The sequence below is a fragment of the Aythya fuligula genome, chromosome 20 (genome assembly GCF_009819795.1).
Source record: "Aythya fuligula isolate bAytFul2 chromosome 20, bAytFul2.pri, whole genome shotgun sequence".
NCBI classification, from domain to species: domain Eukaryota; kingdom Metazoa; phylum Chordata; class Aves; order Anseriformes; family Anatidae; genus Aythya; species Aythya fuligula.
This window is the reverse complement of record NC_045578.1, coordinates 759,114-785,067: the sequence shown is the minus strand read 5'-3', so window position 1 is coordinate 785,067 and position 25,954 is coordinate 759,114. Positions and strand designations below refer to the sequence as shown.

The following is a 25,954-nucleotide window of genomic DNA, read 5'->3' as shown; positions in this document are numbered from 1 at the left end:
CTTTTTCGAATGTTCCTTATTTTTAAGAACAGATTGCGTTTCTAAAAAGGAGCAAGAAGACCCGAACCAAACGTCGTCAGACGCACATGGTTTCCTTAAGCTACTGGAAGTAACTTTTTCTGGGATTTGTAGAAGCATTTCCATCTGTCCCAGCCCCTGCGGGTTGCAGCAGGCGTGCTGCCTAACAGGTTTGCAGATTTTTTTTTTTAATCACTTCTCTTCACAGCAGAGTGATCACTCTAACTTTTTAGTTGCACATAACCCTTGTGTAAACTCTCCTAGTTATGAAGACTCCTCGATACGTTTCATGTGACTTTGGGGAAGACCATGGAATTTTATGTTTTTTTTTATTTTGTGGGGCCTTTAGTTGGGATCTTCTTGGAAGTGATCATACCGGAACCCATAGTGTGAAGGAAACAAGATATGCGGTAACTTTTTGCTTGATACCTGCTTTGCTTCGTGTCTAAATTTTTAGCATGTTTTGGGGCCTTCTTAAAATCTCCTGGGAACTTGAAACTATGAAGAGAAGCTTCGTACTTCAATAATTATCCTTGGGAATTGCACCGAAAGTCAGACCAAGCCTGGATTGTTAGGAGAAAACTAGAACTGATCTGTAAGCCTGAATGAAGCATTTCTGGCACAGGAAGGATGGAAGGGATTGATTTGATTTGGAAGGGAACAATATAGTAACAAACTTTTTTGTTTTTACCAAATATGCAAGAAATACCTCCTGCATAATTTTTAAGAAGGATACCAGTAACTGTAGACAACATTCAGCTTTAAGAGCATGAGCATATATTGTGGAAGAGATGCCTTGCTGGCAAGAAGATGTGTCTCTCAAGCATATGTGAGATGGATGTTTTGAACCTGGCAATCTTCCTTACTCTTGGGAAGGAGACACCAGGACGTTGCGTCCATGGAGGAACCTCCCTGTGTGTGCCTCCTCTCTGAGGACCTGATGAGTTCTTAATGCTGCGGGAGATTCCTGTGTCTGAACTGAACCCGTCCTTGCGACCTGCTCATTCTCTTTCACTGATCTTTCTGGATCTGTCTTCTAGAGGAGGGACTCATAACTTCAGTGGTTGTTTTTTTTGTTTTGTTTTGTTTTGTTTTTTTTTCCTGGTTTAAAGTATGCTTTTCAGCTCCGAGCAGCCTCTGAGCACGTGGCACCAAGGAAGGGAAGCAATGATGGCGAGAAGCAGGAGGGCCACACAGTGAGCAGTGCTAGCAGTGGCCGGTACCTGAGCCCCTCTCTCCCCATTTTCTTGTGCCCCAGGAGCCAGCACTGCACGCCCTGCACCCGCTATTAGAAGCTGCTGGCAGGGCGAGGACGCATTCGGAGCGGTATGTGTGGCCGGAGCGAGCTGCTGCAGCTGGTAGCATGAGTGGTGGCCCCCAGCTGCAGCTGGCTGTCCTCTGGCCTTGGCTGCTCATGGCTACCCTGCAGGTAGGACTTGGCCATACAGGGCTGGCGCTGGCAGCGGCAGTCGAGTCTGAGAGGTCAGCGGCACAGAAGGCGATCATTAGGGTGATCCCCCTGAAAGTGGAGCCGATCATACTGGAGGGAGAGTTCGCAAACGTTGCTGAGGTTACTCCAGCCGAAGGAAAACTGCTTCAGGTAAGAGCACCTCTGTTTTATCCAGCCCTGCCAATCTCATGATCCCACTCTTTCTATCTTTGCCACCTTTTTTCTTCTTGCTGCTCCAGCTTCCAGCATGAAGCATTTGGCTTTATTTCCCGACTACACGTTTATAACCTGAGCAACAAGGTATTTTTCATGTGAGCTGTCCACCTGTTTTGTTTCTTTGTGCTGCTGCTCTTCAACCCTGCACAGTGTTTTGAGGCAGAAGTGCTTATGTAAGTGGTTGCCTCTTCATTCTGCTACCATCTGTAGTTGTGCTGGTATTAATGTTAATTTTGGATATGGTCAATCAATCCCAGGAAGATTATTGCATATCTTAATAGATGGTATAAAGCTGACTGTGTTGAGTCACATGCTGGGACACTAAACATCTAACAGAAAACATGATTATTTTTCTTTTTGAAACCTGTGTACACTTCTGCTAATAGCTAGGATTCTGTTACAGCTAAAACACACGTACAGGTGTTGTCCCTCAGAATTACTGACCCTTCCAGCTGTGGTCTTGCCTGTAGTACCACCTGTAACTGGAAGCTGCATTTTACCCATCCAGTGATTCCTGTACAGTGCCACCACCATGTATGTTTGTAAGTGAAATTCATGTTGACTTCTGACCTTTTCTAAGAAAGGAGAGCATCCGAACATCTCACTGTGAGACACAGATGCTACTGAGGGCTGTGCTGTTCAGTGAACAGGCTGATCTCCTGTTTACAATATGCTTTGAGATCAGTTTCTGAGACTTTGTGTACTCTCTTTTCTGTTGGCAATTTGCTCATCAGGTGCTTTATTCTTGAAAACCAAGAACGACAAAATCACCCATGTTAATATTGAACCTAATTTTTGCATGGCTATTTTCAGGCTTGACTTTGCAAATGTGGTATGTTGCAACCTGAATCTTAATTAAGGCTGTAACCTGTAAATTTAAGTTAAAATCAAAAGTTTTTTGTAGTCTTAAAAGAAAAGAAATGTGGTTGAGCCAGCTTTAAAATAGAGTCACATGGCTGAAAATTAAAATAGATAATTTGTGACGTTTATAGATCCTGTTTGCAAAGCCTTTTAAACTAATCGGATAACTGGAATGAAAGCTATGTTATAAAGTTATATTACCAGGGTAAAAAATATCTTAGTCAAATGTACTCAAGGTCCTGTTCTGTCGTGAGGCAATGTCCAGGAAAGTCAATATTTATTCCTTACAAAAACTACAGTGGTGTTGCAACTGAGCACAAAGTATAGAGTATGGACCTTTTTGAAATGAAAAGGTGATAACCTCTTCTGTATGATGTTTGAATGTTTTTAACTGAATGCAGTGATTCAAACCATGATTTTTTGTGTCATGTGCAGTCATTGAAGCCCACCCTGCAGTGCAAACAAATAAGGCATTTTGAATACTAAGCCATGAATAGTGTAGGGTTTACATAACTTCATTCTTTAAAAATTATCCTCAAAATGGAGAGGGTTACAGAAACACTAATCGAATCTTCTTGGTTTGTGTAAACAGACACAGACCTGCATTGTATATGATTTTAGGCCATGGTCCTGCAGCTAGATTTGCACAGGTGATTGTTCCTATTCTGTATCTCGCTGAATTCCGGTGCTGTTTTGAAGGGTTTGCACATCCGGATCTGGTTTCAGGATTAGTGCGTGATGTTGGGACTAGGGGGGGGTCAAACTGCCTGCTGCAGCAGGATGTTTGCATGGTGCTAGGCACAGGAAAGCTCGAGGAAAGCTCGAGTCCACCTCATCCAGCACCCTGTGTATCCTACAGCATAGTTTCTAATTATGCCACTGCATAATGAAACTTGTGATATTAAATGTCATGTCAGTATTTGGGTCCTGAGCCTTCAGTGGGTTCTTGACTTTGGAAAGTCAAAACTTGAGACCAAATGGGAAATGGAGCCATAACTGCTAAGGTAGAAAATGAGTAAGAAATTAGTAGGAAGAACTATTTTTAGTTTGCATTTAAACAGTCAGGTGTTAAATACATCTGAATTATGCTCTATTGGAAAATCTCATTTTACATGTGGTTGCCAACATCCCAGTCTTGCAAAAACGTTACAGGCCATGTGCTTAACTTTGATGTCATTGGAACTCTTTAGGTAAATAAACTTCAGCCTGTTCACACCTACCTTCATAATTGCTTCTTTATATGTAATTTAGGCATCTTTACAATTAATGAACTAAGAAGTCTAGTTTTACGTTGGTTTTGGATTGGCCTTCTTGGCTGTGTCGGAGTCAGTAAGGTGCAGCCAGTCTTCATACACATCACATGAGAACACAAACTGAAGAGTTTAGCTTGGGAAAGGTGAATGCGTGGTCCAGTCCTGCTTTCAAGATAATGCTCTCTTAGGTCAGCAGGATAATGAGGTTGCTTAAGGGTAAGCGCTACAGGATTAGGTCTATGTTCAAGTAAAGTTCTAGTTAACTTCTAGGTTTCTTATGTTGTTTTGGTAAGTATAATTTTGGAAATACATTCCTAATTATATAGAACATCCAGCATATCAGTGATTGAGTCTCACCAACCATACTTACATGTATACCATAATATTTTCTTCTTCTCTCTTCCTCCTGACTTGTTCTCCAGGATCATGTACAGAAACTAACCTTGACCATAGTGCTGCATTCTTTAGTGACTTTAAAACTATCTTTCTTACCTCCCAAGTAACCCAAATGCCAAATTCCCACTCACCCCCCTTTGCCTCATTGCCAGTTCTCTGGGAAATGTCTGGGTTTTTATTTTTGCCTTTTGCCTGTCGGAACACTGCAGGGACCCAACAGCACTGCCTCTGGCACTGCAGAGGCTCAGGGCTGCTGCCGGATGATGCAAAGGGAGAGGAATTTCTCAAGTAGGCAGCGCCACTTCAGACTTTATAGGTCAAAAAACCAACACCTTAGACTTCTTACAGAAATCGTCTTCAAGCCTGGTCAGAGCACAAGCTTGCTCAGATATTACATGCTCTAAGCATTAACTATTGCTTAACAAGCGAGAAGTAGCATGTGTACTAGCTGGCAGTTTCCAGATGGCTGGAGGTTTAGACCTCTGTTGAGCTCACTGCATGCGATAGTCTGCACTTCTGAAAAAAATTCCTGGGGAAGTCAGAAAAAGTCCCTGTATTAAAAATGGAAGAACCAAGCCTTTCAGACAAGTAGGCTGTAAAGAATGTATTTGGATCTTACTGGTAAATGGAAATCCAGCAGCAGCTAATGATTCAGCATGCCCTCCAAATCACAACTCCTGTAGCTGTTCGCCAGATCAGCTCCCTTCAATATGATTGCTAATGCAATTTCTACAACCTCTGCTTTTGATATTTTGCTGTTCTGTTAGTTTATTTTTGATGAATAAATCTTGTTTTCCTTCTTACCTAATGCCTCAGTTTCTATTTGGTACTGGAGAGAGTTCATGATGTTAATCTGAAGATATACAGGAAAATAAGGAAATGCATGGAAAGAAAAGGAGAGAGATTTTTAGAAACTTGACAAAAGGAGATATAAGATTTGGAGTCCAATTCGAGTCACAACAGAGTTCACATATGAATCTAATCCTGTGGAAGAAAAAAATTTTATTTGAGAAATAGCACATCGCTTAATTAAAGGCTTTATAGAAAAGTGGGTATACAAGCATACATAAATAAAACAGCACTAGCATTTTTTTTTTTTAATTAAATTTGAGTATATATAACCTCAGTCTTGTATACAAGGGAAAGGATGGTACTGCTAGTAGGTGTGGTGTGGCTAGGATCCATTAATGGAGTTTTCTCTTTAGTTCTGGTGCTAGTATTTTTGGAAATAATATTAAAAGTTTGAAAAAGTCCCAAACAATAACATTTGAAAAGAGATACCTAAACTCTAACTACTGTCTTTAGTACAGAGAAGGCAAACCGACGGTCAATCGTTTTACATGCCTACATGCAGGAAAAAAAATGAGGTAGTAGAAGTCTTACTTTATCACAAGTCTCACAATACTTTGTTTCATTTCCGTATAGTCTTAGCAGTTACATAATTAGGTGATTGCATGAGAAAGTCAACTTTCATTTACCCACTGAGCACATTGTTTTAGTTTATGACTGCAGAAAAAATCTTGACAGCACAGGACAAACTCCCTAAGTGCTGAGAACAAGGATTATCCTATTTTCCTCTCTCTCCAAAGAAATAAATTATTAAAAAACAATGTTTTTAAAGTCAGTCTTCTAGTTAGGGTAGAACAAGTGAGAATTAGAAGATCTTAAATCATAAGCTTTTTAGGTGTTGTACACGATCAAAAAGCTGATTATCATTTATAGATGAAGTCAGAAAAGAAGCATGGTGCATTTTGAACAGCAGTGACAATTAACCATTGCAGTTACCTTGAAGTTACATACTGGCATGGTGAATCCAACAAGATCATCCCAGAAATTGAGTGTTTCCAGTGTTGCAATGCATAGCGCTGCTGGGGAATTATAATCACCTACTTAAATGCTTGTAGAGGGTTACACTCCCAACCCGTAAGAAAGTAAATATATTAGTAGTTTTATATACTACCAGCTCCTGGATCAACAAAAGGATGTTGAGTGCATAATGTTGACAGAGATCAAAGAAGTGGGAAAGTCTAACCAAATGATAATGGGGACTTAAATTACCTGTGAATAAACTGGTCAGATAGCACAATACGAGTAAGTTCAAAGAAGCAATTTCTGCCTCTTGGAACAGCCAGTACTAGAGTACACAGAAAGATATTCTTGACTTAGTGTTGAGTAATGTGCAAGAACTAACTCAAAAGCTAGCAATAATTGAGCCACTTGTACTGACTGCAGTATAATAAAATTCATTGTCTGAGTACCAGAAAGTAGAACTCTGACAGCAACCTTTAGAACTGGGAATTGCAGCAAAGTGAAGCAGTGCAACAAGTGGCTCTTATAGTTTAAAAGAAGTATCTTTCAAGGTAACATAGATACTACTCAAGAAAGTAAAAATAGTCTTAGGAAATGTCAAAAGGAATTAAAAAGGCAATTGTACTCCAACAAAAGTACGTTGATAGTGGTCAAGAAACTATTTAGGCCAAACAAACCTTGTAAGATTTGGGCATATAGTATTAAGATAGCATACAGTAGAATATATGCTATAGATTAGTATAGTATAAGTAATTAGCATCAGTATAGGATTGGTGTTTATTTGAAAGATGAGCCATTAAAATCCATATTCAGAGTAGGTAGTCTCGGCTAAAATCAGCTCCAGAAAAATTTGAGTCTAGAGGTATCACTTGGGAAGCTCCTAGAGGAACTTCCATCCCTTTCTTGAGCATACGCAGAGGCTGAGTTAGAGCTTTGCATTTTGTGTTTTCCCCTTTCCTGATCCAGAAAATGCTTGGTGAAAAGGTATTCTCCATTTAAGAAAGAGTTTGAAGGGCTTAAAACTGAAATCTTCTGCCACTAAGGATGTTTCTCAGATGCTCCCTGGGGTGCCATCTGTTGCTGGCCCTTGTCCCCGTAGGGGACCCATGGAGGCAAAGACCCATCCTGAGCTGAAGATTTTCATTACTAAAGAGGGCATAAATCTGGAGGCCCAAGTATTTACATGGGGCAGGCATAAGGAGCAGAAATAAAACCAAGAGCAGCAGAGCAATGCTGCATGGTCAGAAGGCTCTGTCAACAGGGCTGAGTGACAGTCAGCACAGGACTCCTGGCCATGCACACCCTTCCTGGAATGGCTCCAAGGAGCAAGTGGACATTTCCCAAAGATAAGCTGGCAGGAGGGATGAGGTTAAAAGGGAAAAATTCTTTTTTTTTTTTTTCTTTTTTTTTTTTCTGTGCCTCCATAAAGCTATATGTTTGGTAGGCATTTCATGCAGATTATGAAAGTCTAGACTGAATTGCATGTGAATTCATGATTATTTTTTTTAAATGGAAGCTCTCAGAATTATCCAAGTAAGACAAACTTTGTATGATCAAAGAGAGGTCTGTTTTATTAGAATTTATTTTAAACAAAAATTGTGTTATATTTTTATATATAACACAATATACTACACTTGTATCTCTCTGTTTTTCTATGCTTAGAGCTCTCAAAAGTGCATTAAAGCTTTCTGTGGACTTTCCCCCTAAGTCTTATTCCAACTGAAAACAAGAAAGTTTTACCCTAAAAGAAAGAAAGTAATAAATGAATACAATGGAAAACTTTGATCTTCAGGTCCAACTGTCTTCAGTATCATAAAATCTGTGTAGCAGGGGTTGCCAAGAATCAAATACACGACATTTTGGTTTATAAACAAAGCTGAGTGGTAAGCTGAAACTCAGAGTATAGGGTTGTAGAGCGCACTCAAGCAGTCAACATTCAGATTTTACCACTGGTTCTTTCTTAGACAAGTCATAATCTCTTGGCATGTTTAGGAATTTATTTCTAAAACAGGTAGATGTGAAATGTCTAAAGACAAGTACATATGTCAGTAAAATACTGAACCATGTGTGTATTTATCTCTTTCACTTTTCTGCTATATGTTTTTGTTGTTGTTTGGTATGGTTTTGTTTTTGTTGTTTTGTTTCTTTTTTTTTTTTTTTTTTTTTTTTTTCCTGTAGGGTGCAAGCTGCTCTATGTTCAATAGTTGCATCCAGTCCCTTTAGACTTGAAGTATTGATGTATTCGTTGTACATGTTGTTTTAGATATGTATTTTTAAGTAGTCGCTCCGTTTTCAGATTTGTGGTGTTTTCTCTTGTTATCTCACAAAAAGCAACTACAAAGCCTGCGTTTTGTTACTTTGCATCCTTCTTGGTGTCACATACTTCATTGGTCATTTTCTTGTCAAATTAAGCAACCCTACAGATGAATTGAAGTCCATCTCGGTACAGATTTTTTTTTTTTTTTTTTTCACAAGACATAATATCAGTGCAATCTTTTTACCTAAATAATCAACTTTCAAAATAGCTGTGCCTTAAGTGATGAAAAGAGAGGAATCCTATGCTGTCATTCCTGTTTTAATGCTATCTTTGTGTGCATCAAAAAGTAAATACTAAGAAAGTAATGAAAGTGATTCTCCTTTTATACACAGTGTTAGTAATGTCTCTCTGGAGAGCTTTACCTATTTCTGGTACCCGAGTGTTAAGAAGGATATGGAAGTATTGAGAGAAACTGTAGGGAGAGCTACAGAAATGATCCCACCTACAAAGCGTAATGCTTAAGGAGCTCAACTATTTTCAGCTTTTTCAAAGTGCAAAATGAAAACTGCAGTATATATGTATCCGTTTATAATTAGTATTGCCTACAAGGAGAGGGTGAGAGCAGCTTAGCAAAGACATAGCCAGATCTAGTAGCTGAAAACTAAAATTAAATGACCAGTGTTACACAATTGATTACCTCGTTTTTTTTAGATAAAATAGATAGGTTCTTTACTGTAAGTAAAATTAAAGGTTACAACAAATTATCAGGCAAAATTTTGGTTATCCCTCCATTCTAGGTCCTTAAAATTGCATTAGATACAGACAACAAGAAAGGGTATGAAGTAGGCATAAATGGCCTGGATGGTCATGGTGTGGTCTCTTGTCTTGGAGTTCTGTGGTTTTTTTTTTTAAAATATCTCTGTTTTTCCAGTATTTCACTGTCATCCGAGAAATAAAGTGTTGTACTGCCTTTCATATGCCCATAACACTTTCAGCCTGCATTTGGACCTGGTGCTTAGGGACAGCGGTTTGGTGGGTGACATTGGTAGTAGGGTGATAGCTGAACCAGATGATCTTGAAGGTCTTTTCCAACCTTAATGATCCCATGATTCTAAGGAATTGTAATCTCATGCTTCGGAGCTTCTGGCTTGATGCCCACATGGCTTAGGAGGGAACTCTTCTTATTTCCTCTATGCAGAGTTGGCCAAGAGTAGACTTGGGACCTTTTCACCTTCTGGGGGGAGCATCAGAGATTGGCCTTGCCTTAAAACAAAACACTAAAACATATGGTCAGTGTAGGTAGTAGAGAAAATATAGTTTCACAAATGTGTAGGCTGTATGCGTTACTCCCATGTGCAAGAAAGAAAAGATTGCCAGATTTGAAGTGGAAGACACTTTCTTCCACCACCACACCATTCAAATTATCAGAAACTTTGGGTGTGTACCATCTTCTCTTGCATTTTGAGACGTGAATAATCCTCATAGAACATCGGATGTATTCTCACCTTGTCACTTCCCTAGCCCTGAAGGGGCTAGTTAAGGGCATTAGTGGCCCTTTGATTTCTCTTTTGTTCAGTCATTAGGTCTCCGGTGATCATCTTGGTTAATCTAATGTGCATTACTCTGCTCACTGTCAGGGCAGTTGCATAAATGTAATGGATTGTTGTATACAGATATTCTGATTACATAGTTGAATTATTTTCTGTGGCCATAAACTCTGTGAAAAAAAAAAAATTAAAGTTTTTGTACAAAGCTCAGTTAATTTAGAATGCAAATAAAGCAGCTTAGGGATTAAATTTACTATGGTTTTGCCAAAGGATATGTGAATTCTAGCTCAAGATTAAATGAAAAAAATAGAATTTAGGCTATCTGCTTCAAAAGCACTTCAGCAACTGTTGTTCCATGGAACCTTTGTTCATCTAGGTAGATTTGCTTTGGTTGGCCTGTGGATCCCTGCAGAAGGGATACTTCTGCATCATTATAGGAACTAGCAGAGATTGCATTCAGATATGAAAAATGAATAGCATTCTAGTGCTCTTGCAGACGTGAAGCCATTTTCCTTCCAAATGCCTTGAAGTTCAATAGTAGATCAGAGTAGCTTCAGTGAAGACACAGGCTAAAAAAGGATTTGGGGAGATTGCCACATGGCAGAACAGAAGGGAGAACTTGAGAAGATATTCTAGGGAGTGAATGAAGAACATTGATTCTTTCATTTGTTTGTTTTTGTTCAGGATCATAGGCAAAATGTTAATATTGTTTCCTGAATGTTTAAATATAACAAAAATCTTTAAGGATATGAAAGTCAAATAACAAAGTGTGCACTGTGGCAATTCCTGTAACTTCCTGGATCACAATTTGAATCAGAAGTTACTGCTTAGCAAGTTAGTCATAAGGTTTCTCTTTAGACCACCATCCAGTGAAGAAATACAGCCTCAGAAACCCTAGTGAACTATGTCTTAAAGTCGTAGGAGGGGCAACATATGTATCTTTGCTACTGCTTCTATGTTGAATCATGTTACTTACAAAATGATCTTAGTAACTTTTATTTACTATGACAATTTTACACCAAAATAAGTGGAACATCACAAAGATCCTGAAGAGGTAAGAAGGAGCTCCCTCTTGCCATGCTATACCTTAGTTATTCTTTTGTTCCATGCTATGGGTGCACATATGTCCACAAATGATAACATTTTCTAAATGTTATCTATCATTTAGAAAATAGTTTTTCTAAATATTTCCCTACCACCACAAAATTCTGTCTCCGTCCTCCCTGTTACTCCCTCCTTCATCTGGTCTCACTGGTCTTATTCATATAAGCTTAAAACCACCTCAGGTCATATATTTTCAGACAGCTTTTTTTTTTTTATTTTTTATTTTATTACTCATCTGCTTTATGGAGTAGTTTCTTTTATCTTTGCCCCTTACATTTTCATCCTACTTTTTGGTCAGAACAATGTTTTTTGTTATTTTTCTGTATGTGTTCTCCCTGATCACCATCAGTACATAAAATTGCTGTTGCCTGGTGTCATGTGGGACAGTTTGGTTTCTTCATTTCTTTGTGATCTTCTGCTCTTTTGCAGTTGTTATTTTTTTTCAACTGTCTCCTCCAGAGTATTTTTAACATCTGTTTTGTCTCTAATGAGGAAGATTGCTGCACCAAAAGCTGTTATTTGTAAATTTTGTACAAAGTACACCTTCATGAGAGGTGCAGGTAGTTGTAGTCTAATTTGTTTGGATGATGGATGAATCACAGAATCATTAAGGTTGGAAAAGATCTTCAAGTTCATCTGGTACAACCATCATTGTACTACCAATGTCACCCACTAAACCATGTCCTTAAGCACCAGGTCCAACCTTTCCTTAAACATCCCAAGGGATGGTGATGCCACCCCTTCCCTGGGCAACATACAGCTCCTATAAGCCCTGTGTTAGAAAAGATTATCAAAATTATTTCTGTGGCTTCTTGCTTGAGAAAACACCATACACCATTTCTGATTGTTGCACCTAGTAATGGCTTGAGTTACTGCCCATGCTTTCATGTTCCCCTGCTTCCCTCTGACTGCCTGTTTTGAGATTGCTTTCCCCATAAACCAAACACTAGGGAATGCCCATGGGGAAGGTTCCAGCTGAGTCTTCCCTAAGAAAAACAGTCATAGCTTCCTGTGAAGGTTGGGGGCAGCTTGGGATGCAGTGACCATGAGATGGTGGAGTTCAAGATGGAACTTGGTGGAAGAAGTAAAGCTAAAAGTAGGATTGCAACCCTGGACTTTCAGAGAGCCAACTCTGACCTCTTCCGGGACCTGCTTGGGAGTATCTCATGGGCTAGAAGGCAAGGGTGCATGTGAGAGCTGGGCTACAGCACTTTTTCCAAGCTCAGGATTGGTGCATCCCTTAGAGTAGGAAATCGAGGAAGGGGGGCAGGAAACCTGCGTGGATGAGCAGGGAGCTCATTGATAAGATCAAAAGGAAGAGGAAGGATTATGAAATGTGGAAAAAGGGCCCGTCCACTTGGGAGGCATATAGAAGTGTTGTCAGGGCCTGCAGGGATGTGACAAGGAAGGCTAAAGCCCACCTAGAGATGAGGCTTGCAAAAGAGATAAAAGATAATAATAAGGGTTTTTTTTAAGTATGTAAACAGTAAAAGGAAGACTAGGGATAATATGGGTCCCTTGCTGAATGACAGGGGTGTCCTGGTAACAGGAGATGCTTAGAAGGTGGAGATACTGAATGCTTTCTTTGCTTCAGTCTTTTCTTCAAGGACTCCCCCCTGGAACTCCTTGACCCTGGAGGGAGGAGAAAGAGTCTGGGAAGTGGAGATCTCCCCCCTTGTTGACAAGGGAGTGGTTCGGGAGCGTCTGAGTGGGCTCAGCGCACACAAATCCATGGGTCCTGATGGTATGCATCCACGTGTGCTAAGGGAGTTGGCAGAGGTGATCGCCGAACTGCTCTCTATCATCTTTGAAAGGTCCTGGAGAACAGGAGAGGTACCTGAAGACTGGAGGATAGCCAATGTCACTCCGGTCTTCAGGAAGGGCAAGAAGGAGGATCTGGGAAACTACAGGCCAGTCAGTCTCACCTCTGTCCCTGGAAAGGTGTTGGAAAGCTTGTTCTGGATGCCATCTCCAAGCAATTGGAAGAGAAGAAGGTTATGAGGAATAGTCAGCATGGATTCACCAAGGGGAAGTCATGCTCAACCAACCTCATTGCATTCTTTGATGGCATCACCAGCTGGGTAGATGAGGGGAGAGCAGTGGATGTTATCTACCTTGACTTTAGCAAGGCTTTCAATACTGTCTCCTATGACATCCTGCTAGCAAAGCTGAGAAAGTGTGGGATAGAGGAGCGTACAGTAAGGTGGGTTGAGAACTGGCTGACTGGCTGAGCTCAGAGGGTGGTGATTGGCGGAGCAGAGTCTGGCTGGAGGCCTGTGATTAGCGGTATTCCCCAGGGGTCGATGGTGGGTCCAGTCTTGTTCAACATCTTCATCGACGACCTTGATGAGGGAATAGTGTCTGCCCTCAGCAAGTACACCGATGACACAAAGCTGGGAGGAGTGGCTGGCACGCCAGAAGGCTGTGCTGCCATTCAGCGAGACCTGGACAGGCTGGAGAGCTGGGCAGGAAAAAAAAAACATGAGGTTTAGTAAGAACAAGTGTAGAGTTCTGCACCTGGGAAGGAACAACCCGAAGTATCAGTACAGGCTGGGGGATGACCTGCTGGAGAGGAGCTCTGAGGAGAAGGACCTGTGGGTCCTGGTGGACGACAGGTTGACTATGAGCCAGCACTGTGCCCTTGTGGTCAAGAGGGCTAACGGGATCCTGGTGTGCATAAAAAGGAGCACGGCCAGCAAATCAAGGGAGGTGATCCTCCCCCTCTCCTCTGCCCTGGTCAGGCCTCACTTGGAGTACTGTGTCCAATTCTGGGCTCCCCGGTACAAAAAAGAAAGGGATCTCCTGGAAAGAGTCCAGCGGAGGGCCACAAAGATGATATGGGGCCTGGAGCATCTTCCCTATGAAGAAAGGGTGAGAGACCTGGGTCTGTTCAGCCTGGAGAAAACAAGACTGAGAGGGGATCTCGTCAATGTGTATAAATACCTGAGGTGTGGGAGACAGAGGGATTTGGCCAACCTCTTTTCAGTGGTTTGCAGGGACAGGACAAGGAGTAATGGTCACAAGATAAAGCACAGGAAGTTCCACACCAACATGCGAAAGAACTTCTTCACAGTAAGGATGACAGAACACTGGGACAGGCTGCCCAGGGAGGTTGTGGAGTCTCCTCTGGAGATACTCAAGGCCTGTCTGGACGCCTACCTGGGCAGCCTGCTCTAAGGAACCTGCTTTGGCAGGGGGGTTGGATCCAATGATCTTTCAAGGTCCCTTCCAACCCCTTCAATTCTGTGATTCTGTGATTCCTTTTGCTGAAGACACCCAGATGGACCATCTTGCATCCACATGACACTGTAGAGCAGTCAGCCAGCCTATGGCACTGACTTTGGTAGGCTGAGGAAGATCAAAGAGCAGGAAATGCAGCAGTAAGGGGAAGCTTCAATTACAGCCATTGTCATTCAGGGAGCTGCTAGCCAGGAAAGCAAGGAGAGGAGCGATGCTTGCCATGGCCTTTTCCAGGACTTCATTCAAAAATCATCTTTTGAAAGGTGCTCTGTGATGGTGATGGTAATGTATTTTGTACCTGCAAGGATATTGAGAGGGAAGCCAAAAAGTCTTCCACAGTTTTAACTTTTTTAATTCAGAAAGAGGGGCTACATAAAATTGAGTAAGCCTATTAAAAAAGAATGTAAGAAGGCAACTTAGAGTTATATCCTCACAGCGGATTTGAAGATATGGAAAGACACTATAGTAGGAAGGAGTTAAGATCAAATGTACCTCTGAAGAAATACTTTAAAAAAAAAAAAAAAAAAAGATAACATCAGACCTACATACCTAAGCATAAGGGTAAAAGAAAGTACACGAAAGCATCCTGAAAAAGCAAAGATTGTGGTAAAATGAGAAAAAGAGGAGGGATCATACATACTAACAAGCTAAAATATGTTAAAAACATAATGAAAATAATTAGGAGAACAAAAACTTTGCAAAGGATAGAATAATTAATAATAGATTCTCTTTAGTCACATCAGAAGCAGAAAGCTTGCCAGACAATCTGTAGGAACTATACAAAATTGAAGTATAAAAGATGCACTCAGGGCAGCCAAATTGATATCAGAAAAATGAATACAATATTTTTTGTTCTTTCATCTGTCTCAGGCTGAAATGTCTGTAGATAAGATAATGATGTAGATAGACAAAATTAGCATTATCAGTCACCAGGATCAGGTGGTATTGACCCAACAGTTGTGGAGGATGAAATAGTTGAACTATTACCTATGTTAATAAACTCATATTTAAAATAACCGGAAGGCAGCTGATGCGATACCAGTTTTTCTACTGGCCCCAAGTCATCTGGAAAAGCCCAGTACTGTAAAATCCACATGGAGTAAGTTGTCTGTAACTATAATATAGAGCGTAATAAGTAAGTGGACAGTTCAATAGGTCCAGGTGAAATTCCAAAATGCCCTCATTAAAGGCTTTTAAGGAAATTAAGGGTTGGAAGGAGAATACTGACTAAATAATTATTAGAAGATAGGAAGCAGATGGTAAGAATACCTGGCGCATTTTCACAGTGGAAGAAGCTGATGAAGATTGTTCTGCAGACATATGTGATGGTAGCCATGCCATCCTGTACATTTATAAAGCACACAGGAGCTGAGTGCTTGGTAATATTTTAGAGCTTTCTAATACATTCAATAGATTGAAGTAATGAAGACAAGGATCAGCTATCAAATATTGCAAAAAGTACCATATAGTTCCTTGGGAACCATTGTTGCAAGTGGCCTCAACACATGGCTTTCAAGTGGTGCTTTTAAGCTTCATTTGATGCCCTTGGCACTTTGGCCTTCCTATCATCCTGGGTATATATCAGGAGATCATCAGGAAGGCTTACTTCATCCTCCTGTTTCTCCCATTGATATCATCCTTCTTACCCTGCTTTGGAGCACAGATGATCAGCCCAGCCAGTGCTAGGGAGCAAGAATCAGATGTACACTGTTTAATTTTGCAGCTTCCTGCCGTTTTCAAGGACTTCTGTCACAAGATACGTAGCAGAAGACTTCTCACTAGGCAGCACTGAACGTGTTCATCCCTCCTCACGTTCTCGGTGCTTTGTGTATACTGTAGACAACAGAGCCTGCATCTTTAATACCTACCTGAGTGTTCGGGTAGTGTACATGCTCTTGTGGGGTTCCCTTTATAATAACCATATCTCAATAACTGTCAGATATTCCTGTGGCTGAAATAAAAGCCTCACTACATTTTAGAGGAAATGTGTTTTGTTTTGTTTTGTTTTACAGCTGTTGGCATCCATACCTCTCTCCTTGCCTAGGGAGTGAATCATAGTAATCCAAGAACATTTGGTCACCACAAAGTCCAGTCACTGTGTTGAAGTCAAAAATAGTTCCAAACACTTGCCAGCTGTACCACTTTTACTTTAAGGTCTTCATGTTCAAGTAATGTAAAACAAGGTATTCTGAGGTCCCATCCTTTCTGTTGGAAGCCATGGAGCTAGGAAATCCAGTATGTCTGGTGGTAACCCAGCTATCACAGATGCTGAATACGTCAGCGTTAGAAAGTCATTTTAGCCAACAGACTACAAGTAAAAAATGTGGAATAATAACTGAAGGGACAGCTTGCAGAAGCTATGGGTTTTGCAAGATTGTTTCCTTTTCATTGGATGAAGTTCTGGCTCTATTGTCTGCAGGCCATCATGTTTCTTGAATTCTTGGTTCTGTGATCTGAAGTAATAGTTGATATTTGTCTAATCCTTCTTTCCCTGCAAACCTACTGCAAGACAAGGCAACATGCTTCAGTGGTCATCCTGCACACTTCAGGCTGACTGGTGTGGGCTGAGGAAATGCTAAAGCCAGAGTTATTGGTGTGATCATAGAATCATTAGGGTTGGAAGAGACCTCCAAGATCATCTGGTCCAACCATCTTCCTACTACCAATGTCACCCAATAAACCAAGTCCCTAAGCACCACGTCCAACCTTTCCTTGAACAACCCCAGGGACAGTGTCCCCACCACCTCCCTAGGCAAACCATTCCAATGTCTGACTGCTCTTTCTGAGAAGAAATGTCTCCTAATTTCCAACCTAAACCTCCCCAGGTGCAACTTGAGGCCATTCCCTCTAGTCCTATCACTAGTTACCTGTGAGAAAAAGCCGACTGCCAGCTCCCCACACCTTCTTTTTTCCTGTACTGTTGAAAAGGCTGTAAAGTTGAAAAAGTCTGAACACAAAGGGAAGAAAGTTATTCTAAACCTTCCCTACTCTCATCTTTTCGTTTAGGCACCAATTACTAATATTGCTGACTGCAGAGTACTGGGCTCAGTGGGCTTTTGGTCCAACCTACTATGACCATTCTTACTACTTTATAGTACAGCAGTAAGCAAATCAGAAGTGCTTAAGAAAAACAATGGCATGGGCTGCATTATTGCTGTGACAGTACGGATGTGTGTGTAGTTTTCCAAGGTATTGCTGCTCTAGGACAGGGGATGGTAAGCATCCACTTGCAGCCACAATAAGCCTCTTCTAACAGATCTGATTTCATGAGTTCTCTCTGAAAAGGGCACACACATGACAAGTTGGAAAAGGAATTATCATTACAGTCTTCAAATCTGTAAAGTATTCTAAAGAAGACTGAATTTATCATTCCAGAGGTACCGAGTTGATTTTCCATTTTTTCACTTGCAAATTTCTCTGACAAATGAGCTTTAATTTATTAACTATATCAGTGCAGATACCTGAGCAATCATTTCTGTCTGTCTGAGGGATTTTAAATTTTCTTTGGCCCTTGGGTCCTCAAATTACGTACAGAGCTTTGCTAAAAAAGTGTTAGCCTCTACTCTAGCATGGAATCTTATGCAGGGTCTCACAATCCAGATGGGGCAACAACCTGTGGCAGCTTGCTCATTACTGTAATGTAAATTACTCTAATGTAATTCTTAAATGTAACTTTTCTGGTAGTAAGAAGTTCTGCCAGAGGGCAAGAAAGACCCACATGCTAAATGTTTGACATCAAGTGTCTTTTTTCCCTCTCCCAAGGTAAGGTTTCTCATATACATGTACTTTCCTGAGGTAATATAGAAGTTTCACTGGAGCCAGAAAATAACTCTTCTTTTCCTGCCAGTGAACTCCAGACATGCAGGGACAGTGGCATGTCTCTTCAGACATTTGATGTCAAACAGACCATCTCTTTTTTGTCTACAGAGAACTAAACCTGTCAGGTGGCCTCTATTCAGTCGTGTCATGAACTGGGAGATAAAGAAGTACAGTGATACTAGTAATTGCATAACATATTGTATCAGGAGATGTTATGATACTGCCTAAGTGTTTGTGCCTCCGGCCATCAGTAAGTTCCATCAAAGGTCAAGTTGTACAGTAGCTTCTCTAGAGGATATCTCCATTCTTGACATCTGCAGAGCTGTCATGTGGAGTTCAATTAATCAAATTAATCTCTATACCATTGCAGATACTTCCAGGAATTATGCCAAATTAGGCATCTTGTGGTTTGCAGACTACTCTAAAATGCTTGAGATGCCCCTCCCCACTTACCTGTGGGGAAAGACAGATGGGGAATTATTGTTTGGAGTTACTCACCTTTTGAATATGTATATGGACTGTCATTTGAAGAAGAAAAGAAGATAACTTGATAGTAATTGGGCTGTTTTGAGATGTGTATTGCAAATCCACACTGACTGCTTTCTCCATTTCCACTGAGATCTTGTGGTTGGGACAAGTTGCAGGCCCACACTGAACTATATACCCAGGCTTACTGTACTGAATATATGCATATTGATGATGTGATCTCAAAGAAGACTACTTAATGATGGTAAACCTTTTTCTTTTTTTTTTTTCCCCACACCAGTAAACTGGCCCTTCTGCCATGATCTATGATGTGCGGGAAAAAAAGTGGAATGAAATCAGTGGTAGTTATGGATGGACATACTAATTTGTGTAAACAAGATGAATGCTGGTATTGAGAAGTCTGGTGTTTCCATGAAGGCAAACTTTCTTATGTTTATTTAATTGTGTTGACTATGTTAAGAACTTTGAGAGATTTTTAATAGCATATAAACTCAAGTTAAGCATTTGTGTGAACATGGATCTAGGTAAGTGGGCTGAATAGATGTTTTATGAATGATGCGAGAATATTCCTATGCTTCTCTGAAGTTTATGTAGGACTTAAAGGGTCCTGAAGAACCTAAGTGAAAGCTGCTAAGTGATACTTTCAACCACGTGGGATGGTGTTTTTGCCATTTTTATGTTAGCACAGATTTGAAGGGAAGTCAGGAAGATTTTTGTGTTGTCTGTGTGCTGGTGGAAAGATCATTGTTTGTCTGCAGAAGTTAGCAACAGTCTTCTCATCCCTTGGCCATACAAACTAATCGGTGGCTTTGGAATATGTTAAGCATTTATTGCAGAGGTCTTCTTAAGAAGCAATCATGTTTCATTTTTAAGGTATGTTTACAATTGTGGGAGGTTCATTTCAGGGAGTTTCAATGCTCAAGTAATATGATCGTTTTGATACTGCAGATCTGCATTTAGAAAATTCTAGTCCTCAGTCTTTTTTCCTTTCCAGTTTCTTCTTTGTAAGTGGGATGGAAATATTAGGCATTTAATACCAGTAATAGTCACAATAGTGCTGTTTAGAAGCAGTATGTCTCAAAGAAAAATCTGTCTGAAGTGATTAAATATCATGTGTCTGAGCCATGAGTCTCCAGATGAGGGAAGAGTTTTCACAGTAATGTCGCTATTTGTTCTTTTCTTTTTACATGTCCTTTTCTCTAGGCATCTAGTATAAGCCCTTGGCAAAGGGAGGTGGAACTTTCATCCACTCCTGTGATCTTAAATCTCACCTGTCTAACCTGTCATAGAGGGTTACAGTTGACCTTCTGACCATGATATCACACTGGCAGTGTATGTTCATTTGGCATGATATTGTCCTTTCATCCACCTTTGGTTCCTTTCAGAATCAGTGCTTTCAAGGGAACAAGTCCTTTGAGTATTTTCTGAGCTCTTCATTTTTGATTTATATTGGTGTCTCTGACGTTATATCTGGTCATGCTATAATGTCCATTGTTCCAGTGTACCCAAGACATCAGAGCTAGTGTCAGGCCTTATTTTTGACATTATTTTTGATGGTACAGGACCTTGTATTATCTAGAGCAAGATTGCCAGAAGGAAGTTGTCTTCTTTGAAATTGATAAAACTAAGTGAAGCTCAGAACTAACAAAAGGAATGTTACTAATTTTTTGAGGATTATTTTATATATTTGTGGAAGAATTGCAGGAGTAATCTGAACTTCTCCATTTGATTGACTTTTCCAGTTAAATAGGTAGATCTTAAAATATATTGTTTCAGTTCCATTTAAATAACTAAACTCCACTGAAGTGATTCAAGCAAGGTGAACAAAACAGAATGATGTATGTGCCTATTCAATGCCCTTCTGGTTTATTCTTCACCTTATGCTTCATCTTTAGATGCCTAAGTGTGTAGAGGTTCATCTCTATAAATGTTTGAAGGCTGGCCGATATGCCTATGTGAATAGTTCATTAAGAAAGTGCATCTTTGTTGTTCTACCAAATTTCTTTTTCTCTCTTCAGTGGGGAAATGAAAAACCATTGTGAAAAACTAACTGAAATATAATGTTTGTGACATTTTTTATAGAAATTACTCTTCTTGTTATGATCAGCTGATACAAAGCCCGAGTGATGAGTTCAGCTAGCTTTTGAAGAAATTTCTGTCATTTTATCTGTAACTGACACAATGATGAAAGCTTACAATATAGAAATCATACATTTTTTAAAACAAAAATGCCATCTACTAGGAGAAAATAGCTTGTTTGAATTGGTCAAGTCTAGTGTTGGCCTCTTTACAGAAGACATTTGTGAGCAGCAGTGGAGAGGGAGAGTTCTGAGATTCAAAGCAATTGCTTTTATCTTTAAATTTTGATCACAGAATCATCTAGGTTGGAAGAGACCTCCAAGATCACCGAGTCCAACCTCTGATATTCAGTTGTGTTTTGGCATAATAACTTTAGGAATTCAACTGTCTTCCAAATATTTTTACAGGGAAAATATATGTATATCTGTCATTTCACATGTAAGCTGATCCTTTGGTTTCTCTAGTTTCAGTGTTTTGTTTTATTTTCTTTGTTTTCCACCATGTTTTCAGAAGATAAGCATCTCTCAGTGCATTTCCCCTTCATTTTAGTAATTGTCTTCTCTAGTGACCTATTTCCTCTGCTCTTCTGTTCGTTTAATATAAGGTCTAGGTGTACAGCCCACATACGCAAGCATATAGAGCCCCAAATTAACCATTATGTCAACTCGGACAATTCATTAAAAGCTCCTCAGATCATCAAATGGAAAAAAAAAAGTACTAGATCCTTTGAACTCACTCCCCAGAGATGGAGCCTGTGTAAACAGACATGCTTACAAGATACCTGGAAATTTGACATCATTAGACAATGACGTGTGAAATGATTTTTTTGTAGGTTTTCAAAGTTCTTTTGCTGAAAACATTTAGCCTCTCAAAACTTCAGTCCAGATATTAAAAGCTCAATCTTTGCCACTGTTCTGTCTTCCTGCAGAACAACACAGAAAAAGAAATAGGTTTGATTATAAGTGATTCAAACCATAAAGGAATTTGTGACTAAAACACAATAATTGGATCTCTGTATTAAACAAACTAGGAAACAATTTTGTCTCTTGCAGCCGGATTTACTATGCTTTCTTAAAACGTACTTATCAAGTATTCAGTTACATTCTGTATCCTCAGAGCTCTCTGTAGTGATGTTGTCTGATAACAAAATACCTACATATCTGTAATGCAATCTCATCAAGAAGTGAGGAGATGGCTACCATGTAGTAAAATAAGAATGAAATGTACTTTTACCCATTATTGACTGGAAGTTCAGGATTAAATGAGAAACCAAGGTTGTAAATTTGGATGATTGAGCAAAAGTCAAGTTGATAATGCCTCCTCTCTTTCTTCCTATTGCCTGGTAATACCATTTCAGTTTTAACTTGGACAGTGTTCAGTCAGTGTTTATATATTTTCTGGAGCCAACCAGGTTTAGCTTATGGTGTTGTATCTTCATTCTTCCAAGGTTTGCAGTGTCCGTGCAAGCATGCTGAAAAGGGAGGTTAACAAGAATGAGGTAAACCATACGGCAGATGACAGAATGACTGTGCTGCACTGCTTTTAGGGCCTGCCACAGAGATATGAGTGATTACCACGGCCTTGCTGAACTGCATGATGGTTTAATTATTTGACATCAAAGCCTGCAGCCTCACTTAAAGGAAGTATGAAAGCCTGCGTCAAGAGTTTCATTCCTTGTAGGTTCTTCTATGCTGTTTGTTATCATACTAGATATATTAAACCTCTTCCATCAGCACACTGAGAAGCATGGATACCTACATTCATATACTGATTATTTTGTTATCATCTCCTTAGGGTCAGAATTTTGTGTAGAAAGTGATCTGCTTTGTTGGTTTTAAAAGAACAATGTTCTTACATTTGTTGGAGAACATAAAGCCAAAGGTGTCTTTACCCAGAAGTCAAAAATGAGAGGTCTGTGAATCCAGTCCATGTTCCGAGACAGATGTGCTCCAAAATGTTGTCTTGTATGCAGATGAGTTTTATCCATTTTGTGGAATGTCACTGCAGAGAACGGAGACTTCTTGGGGCCAACTGATCTAATACAACATAAGCGGCTATTACAGGGCAAGTGAACTGTGCATTCACAGTTCACATGACTTCTTTATCCATTGTCTTTAAAGGAAGGTGAGGCAGCTAGCTCAGCAGTACATGAGCTACATACATAGGTACATGTGGTGGCTGCTTAAGTTAGCTGAAATGATTCTTAGTTGAAATGACCTCAGGATAGGCAGAGTAGTTTTGCTGCAGCTTTCTGAGATCGTCTTCAGGCAGGACCATCTTCTTTTTTCTCTGTGCCCAGTAGGAGAAAAAGATCAGTGTTGGTGTATCCTCCCAGATCCCAGCAGAAAATGGCTCTGGGAGTAACAGTTGGAAATTACATACGGGCCACCTGGGTTGTTAGCCCAGGTGGATCTTACCTACATGGCTTGCTGGGTCTTTTACACCTCCACATCATCTTTCATCAGGGAAGGATCAGGGAATATGGGGCTGTGCAAAGCCTTCCTTTTGTTTACTTCTGACCTTTGACTTGGCTGTGGTTAGGGTGCCTGCTTTTATCCTTGCATTATGGAGAATGACTAATAATTATTCTATGTTTCTATTGTTTGCAAAGTTAAAAAATTTATAAAACTCCTTGTTTGGATGGAACATTCTAGGCTCTTACACAAAAGCCATTCCACACCTTGGTATTACTTGTGTACATTTTGCTGTTATATTTTTCCAGTTTGAGATAGGATGGCCATTAGTGAATGCACCATTCAGCTGTAAGTTTACCACAGACAATATTTTCTGGTCCTCTTTTTCTGTAAGTCTCTACTTGCTTTTTTGGATAGTGTCTGATGTTTTCAGAAAATGTTCCAGAATAATCCCAGGAACTTTTCTGAGTTTAATTAGCTATTTTAAAGCTTACAATTTTGTCCTTAAAATTGGCATGATTGTTTCCCAGACACATCACTTTGCACTGATACTGAACTTCACCTGTCATTTTATCACATGGCCATCCAACCAGCAGTTCTGTGCAGAGCTGATCCTAATTGATAGCTCCTTGCTACTGAAAGGAAGAAAACTCACTCTTCCCTGTTTCTTCCCCAACTGCTTCTTTCCTTCATGCCCACTTTCCATGTGGTAACTGTTCACTTTCTTGTTCTGTCTCCAGTGTTCATGAGACCCTTTCCCAAACCAGTCCAAATCATTAAAACTGCAGAAAACAGAGATTTTTTGCTTGGTCTTTTTCTGAGGTTTTCATAAGCTAAACAAGCTCAAACAGGGTAAACAGCAGGGGATGTGGTCAGGAACAAGGGTGGAGGTGGGCGTAGGAGGGGGGAGTCATTAGCACGCTGTTGCTCATTAAAGCATACATCAAGTAGCCTGAGATCCTTCATGCAAGTCTCACAATCAGCTTTAGATTAGATAATTCAAAAAAAATACTGTTTCATCTGCAAATTTTGTCACCTCATTAATTTACCATTTCCCAAGTAATTTATGAATATGCTGAAATGCTCTGCATGGGAACTTCCTGACTTCCTCTACAGTGAACCATGATACAAACAATTCATTTAGCTTTTTCGCAAATATTTTTTGAGTGCATCTTTCATTCCCTATGCTGTTTGTTAGCCACAGAAACTCACTAATAGGCTTCCTTCTTCTGATGTGTTGAAAAAGGCTTTGTTGTTTGTATGCAGACCCCTAGCATGTTGTTCCCTTTTGACCAGCCTACTTAACTTGCCAGGATTATAGTAGTTTCTGTTTTCAGCATTTGGATGCAAGTTCCACTTTTCAAAGGTTGCCTTTTCCTCCTGGTATTCTCTTTTCCTTTATTGTTCACTGTTGGACTTTTGGGTTCCATATAGAGACCTTTTGCACAATGGTGTACGTTTATTCCAAGCCCGTAATAGATCTCTAAATAATTTCTGTATCACCTAGAATCATTGGAAACATTTTACCTTTTCATTTGCTTTCTGAAACATCTAACTACTCTCCTTATTCTTAGAATTTTAATGTCTTGATTTGTTGTGTTGTTGTTGTTGTTTTCTCTCCTATTAGGAGGAGAATTTTAATACATAAATATATACATTGCAGAACTTATGTTCGATATTTCTGTCTTAAACTAGACCCCTGTGTACTATATAGGATAGTGTCTACTTTGAAGGTTTCCCTGAATTGCCCCACAAAGAACTTGATGAAGATATCTAAAGCTGTGTTTTGGTCAGATCTCAATACATTTGCTCTGCCTGCGTATATAGTGATGGTTGAAGTCACCTATTAATACTGTGTTTCTCCAATTTTGTTACCTTTCTTACTTCCCTTAGCCTCTCCTGGTAGCTGTCACTACCACGAAAGGGTGATTGGTAGTTATAATACTTCTGGTTTTGTTTGTTTGTATGTTTGTTTGTTTTTGTACAGGCATAGAATTTCAACCTACAAATATTTTATTATTATTTTTGCTTTAATTATTGAACCCTTTCACGCAGACTGCCTTTCTTTAAGTTTCCCAGATGTTTGTGAAAGTAATATTCTAATTTTAAAGTAGGCAATTTGTTTTACCCATCTTGACTTTCAACCTTGGATTTTGTTTTTGTAAGATAGGTATATGTAGATACAGATATAGATACAAGATATATATGTACAGACACACACCTGTATATATACAGTGAAAGATACACATTTACTGATGCACATTTCATTCTTGCAGGACAGATATCAGTACAATATCCCATTTTTAGGTGCAGGAATTAAGACAGGAAGTTTATATCCAGATTCCAGCTATGAATGCATAAAGCATACAGAAAATCTGGAAGAGGGGTGTGGGTTTTTATGTGCTGCTTGAAAAGGGGAGCACAGAGTGCTGCTCTGCATTGCCTTTTGAAAATGTAATGAATTGGAAAATGTTCATTTAAGTTACTAGCCCAGAGCTAAGCACAGAGGCAGAGCTTGAATCAGGTACAGACGAAGGCACCGATTGAATGTCTGCAGTACTTAATCTCTGCAAATGTTAATAAAAGTATTAAGCAGGCAACATGTTTCCTCTTGTTTTGTTATGGTTGAATTTCATATGCAGACAGCATGCCACAAACCTCATTTTCCCTTGCCATCCCTTCACACCAGCAGCAGCTTTCCCGAGCCTCAGGCACCGCAAGCTCTGACTCATTTACTTAATATTCCTCTAATGAAACTGCCCAGAGCTCTGGACCTATTCTCCTCCAAAACAATCTTTCTCCTCCCTATTTTTCCACACCCTGTGCTTTCTTCTCAGCTCCTGTCACATTCCTAATCAGACTTTTACTGAGCCTCCTTGAGCAGACCTTCCCTTACTCCCCGTGCTTTCCTGCCCGGCTCCTCCAAGTCCTGCCAGCCCAGCTGACATGGACCGGCTGCTCAGACCAGCCGACACATTCAGGCTGGTGTTGTGTAATGATGAGGG

General features: G+C 40.0%; 1 protein-coding gene across 1 annotated transcript in view; it reads left to right on the top strand.

The window, feature by feature from the left end:
- Window positions 1–1,381: 1,381 nt before the first annotated feature.
- Window positions 1,382–25,954, top strand: part of RNF43 (ring finger protein 43) — a 61,742-nt gene continuing 37,169 nt past the window's right edge. The window contains exon 1 of the mRNA XM_032201046.1: window positions 1,382–1,618. Coding sequence (XP_032056937.1) covers window positions 1,382–1,618 — 237 coding nt within the window. The remainder of the gene's footprint in view (window positions 1,619–25,954) is intronic.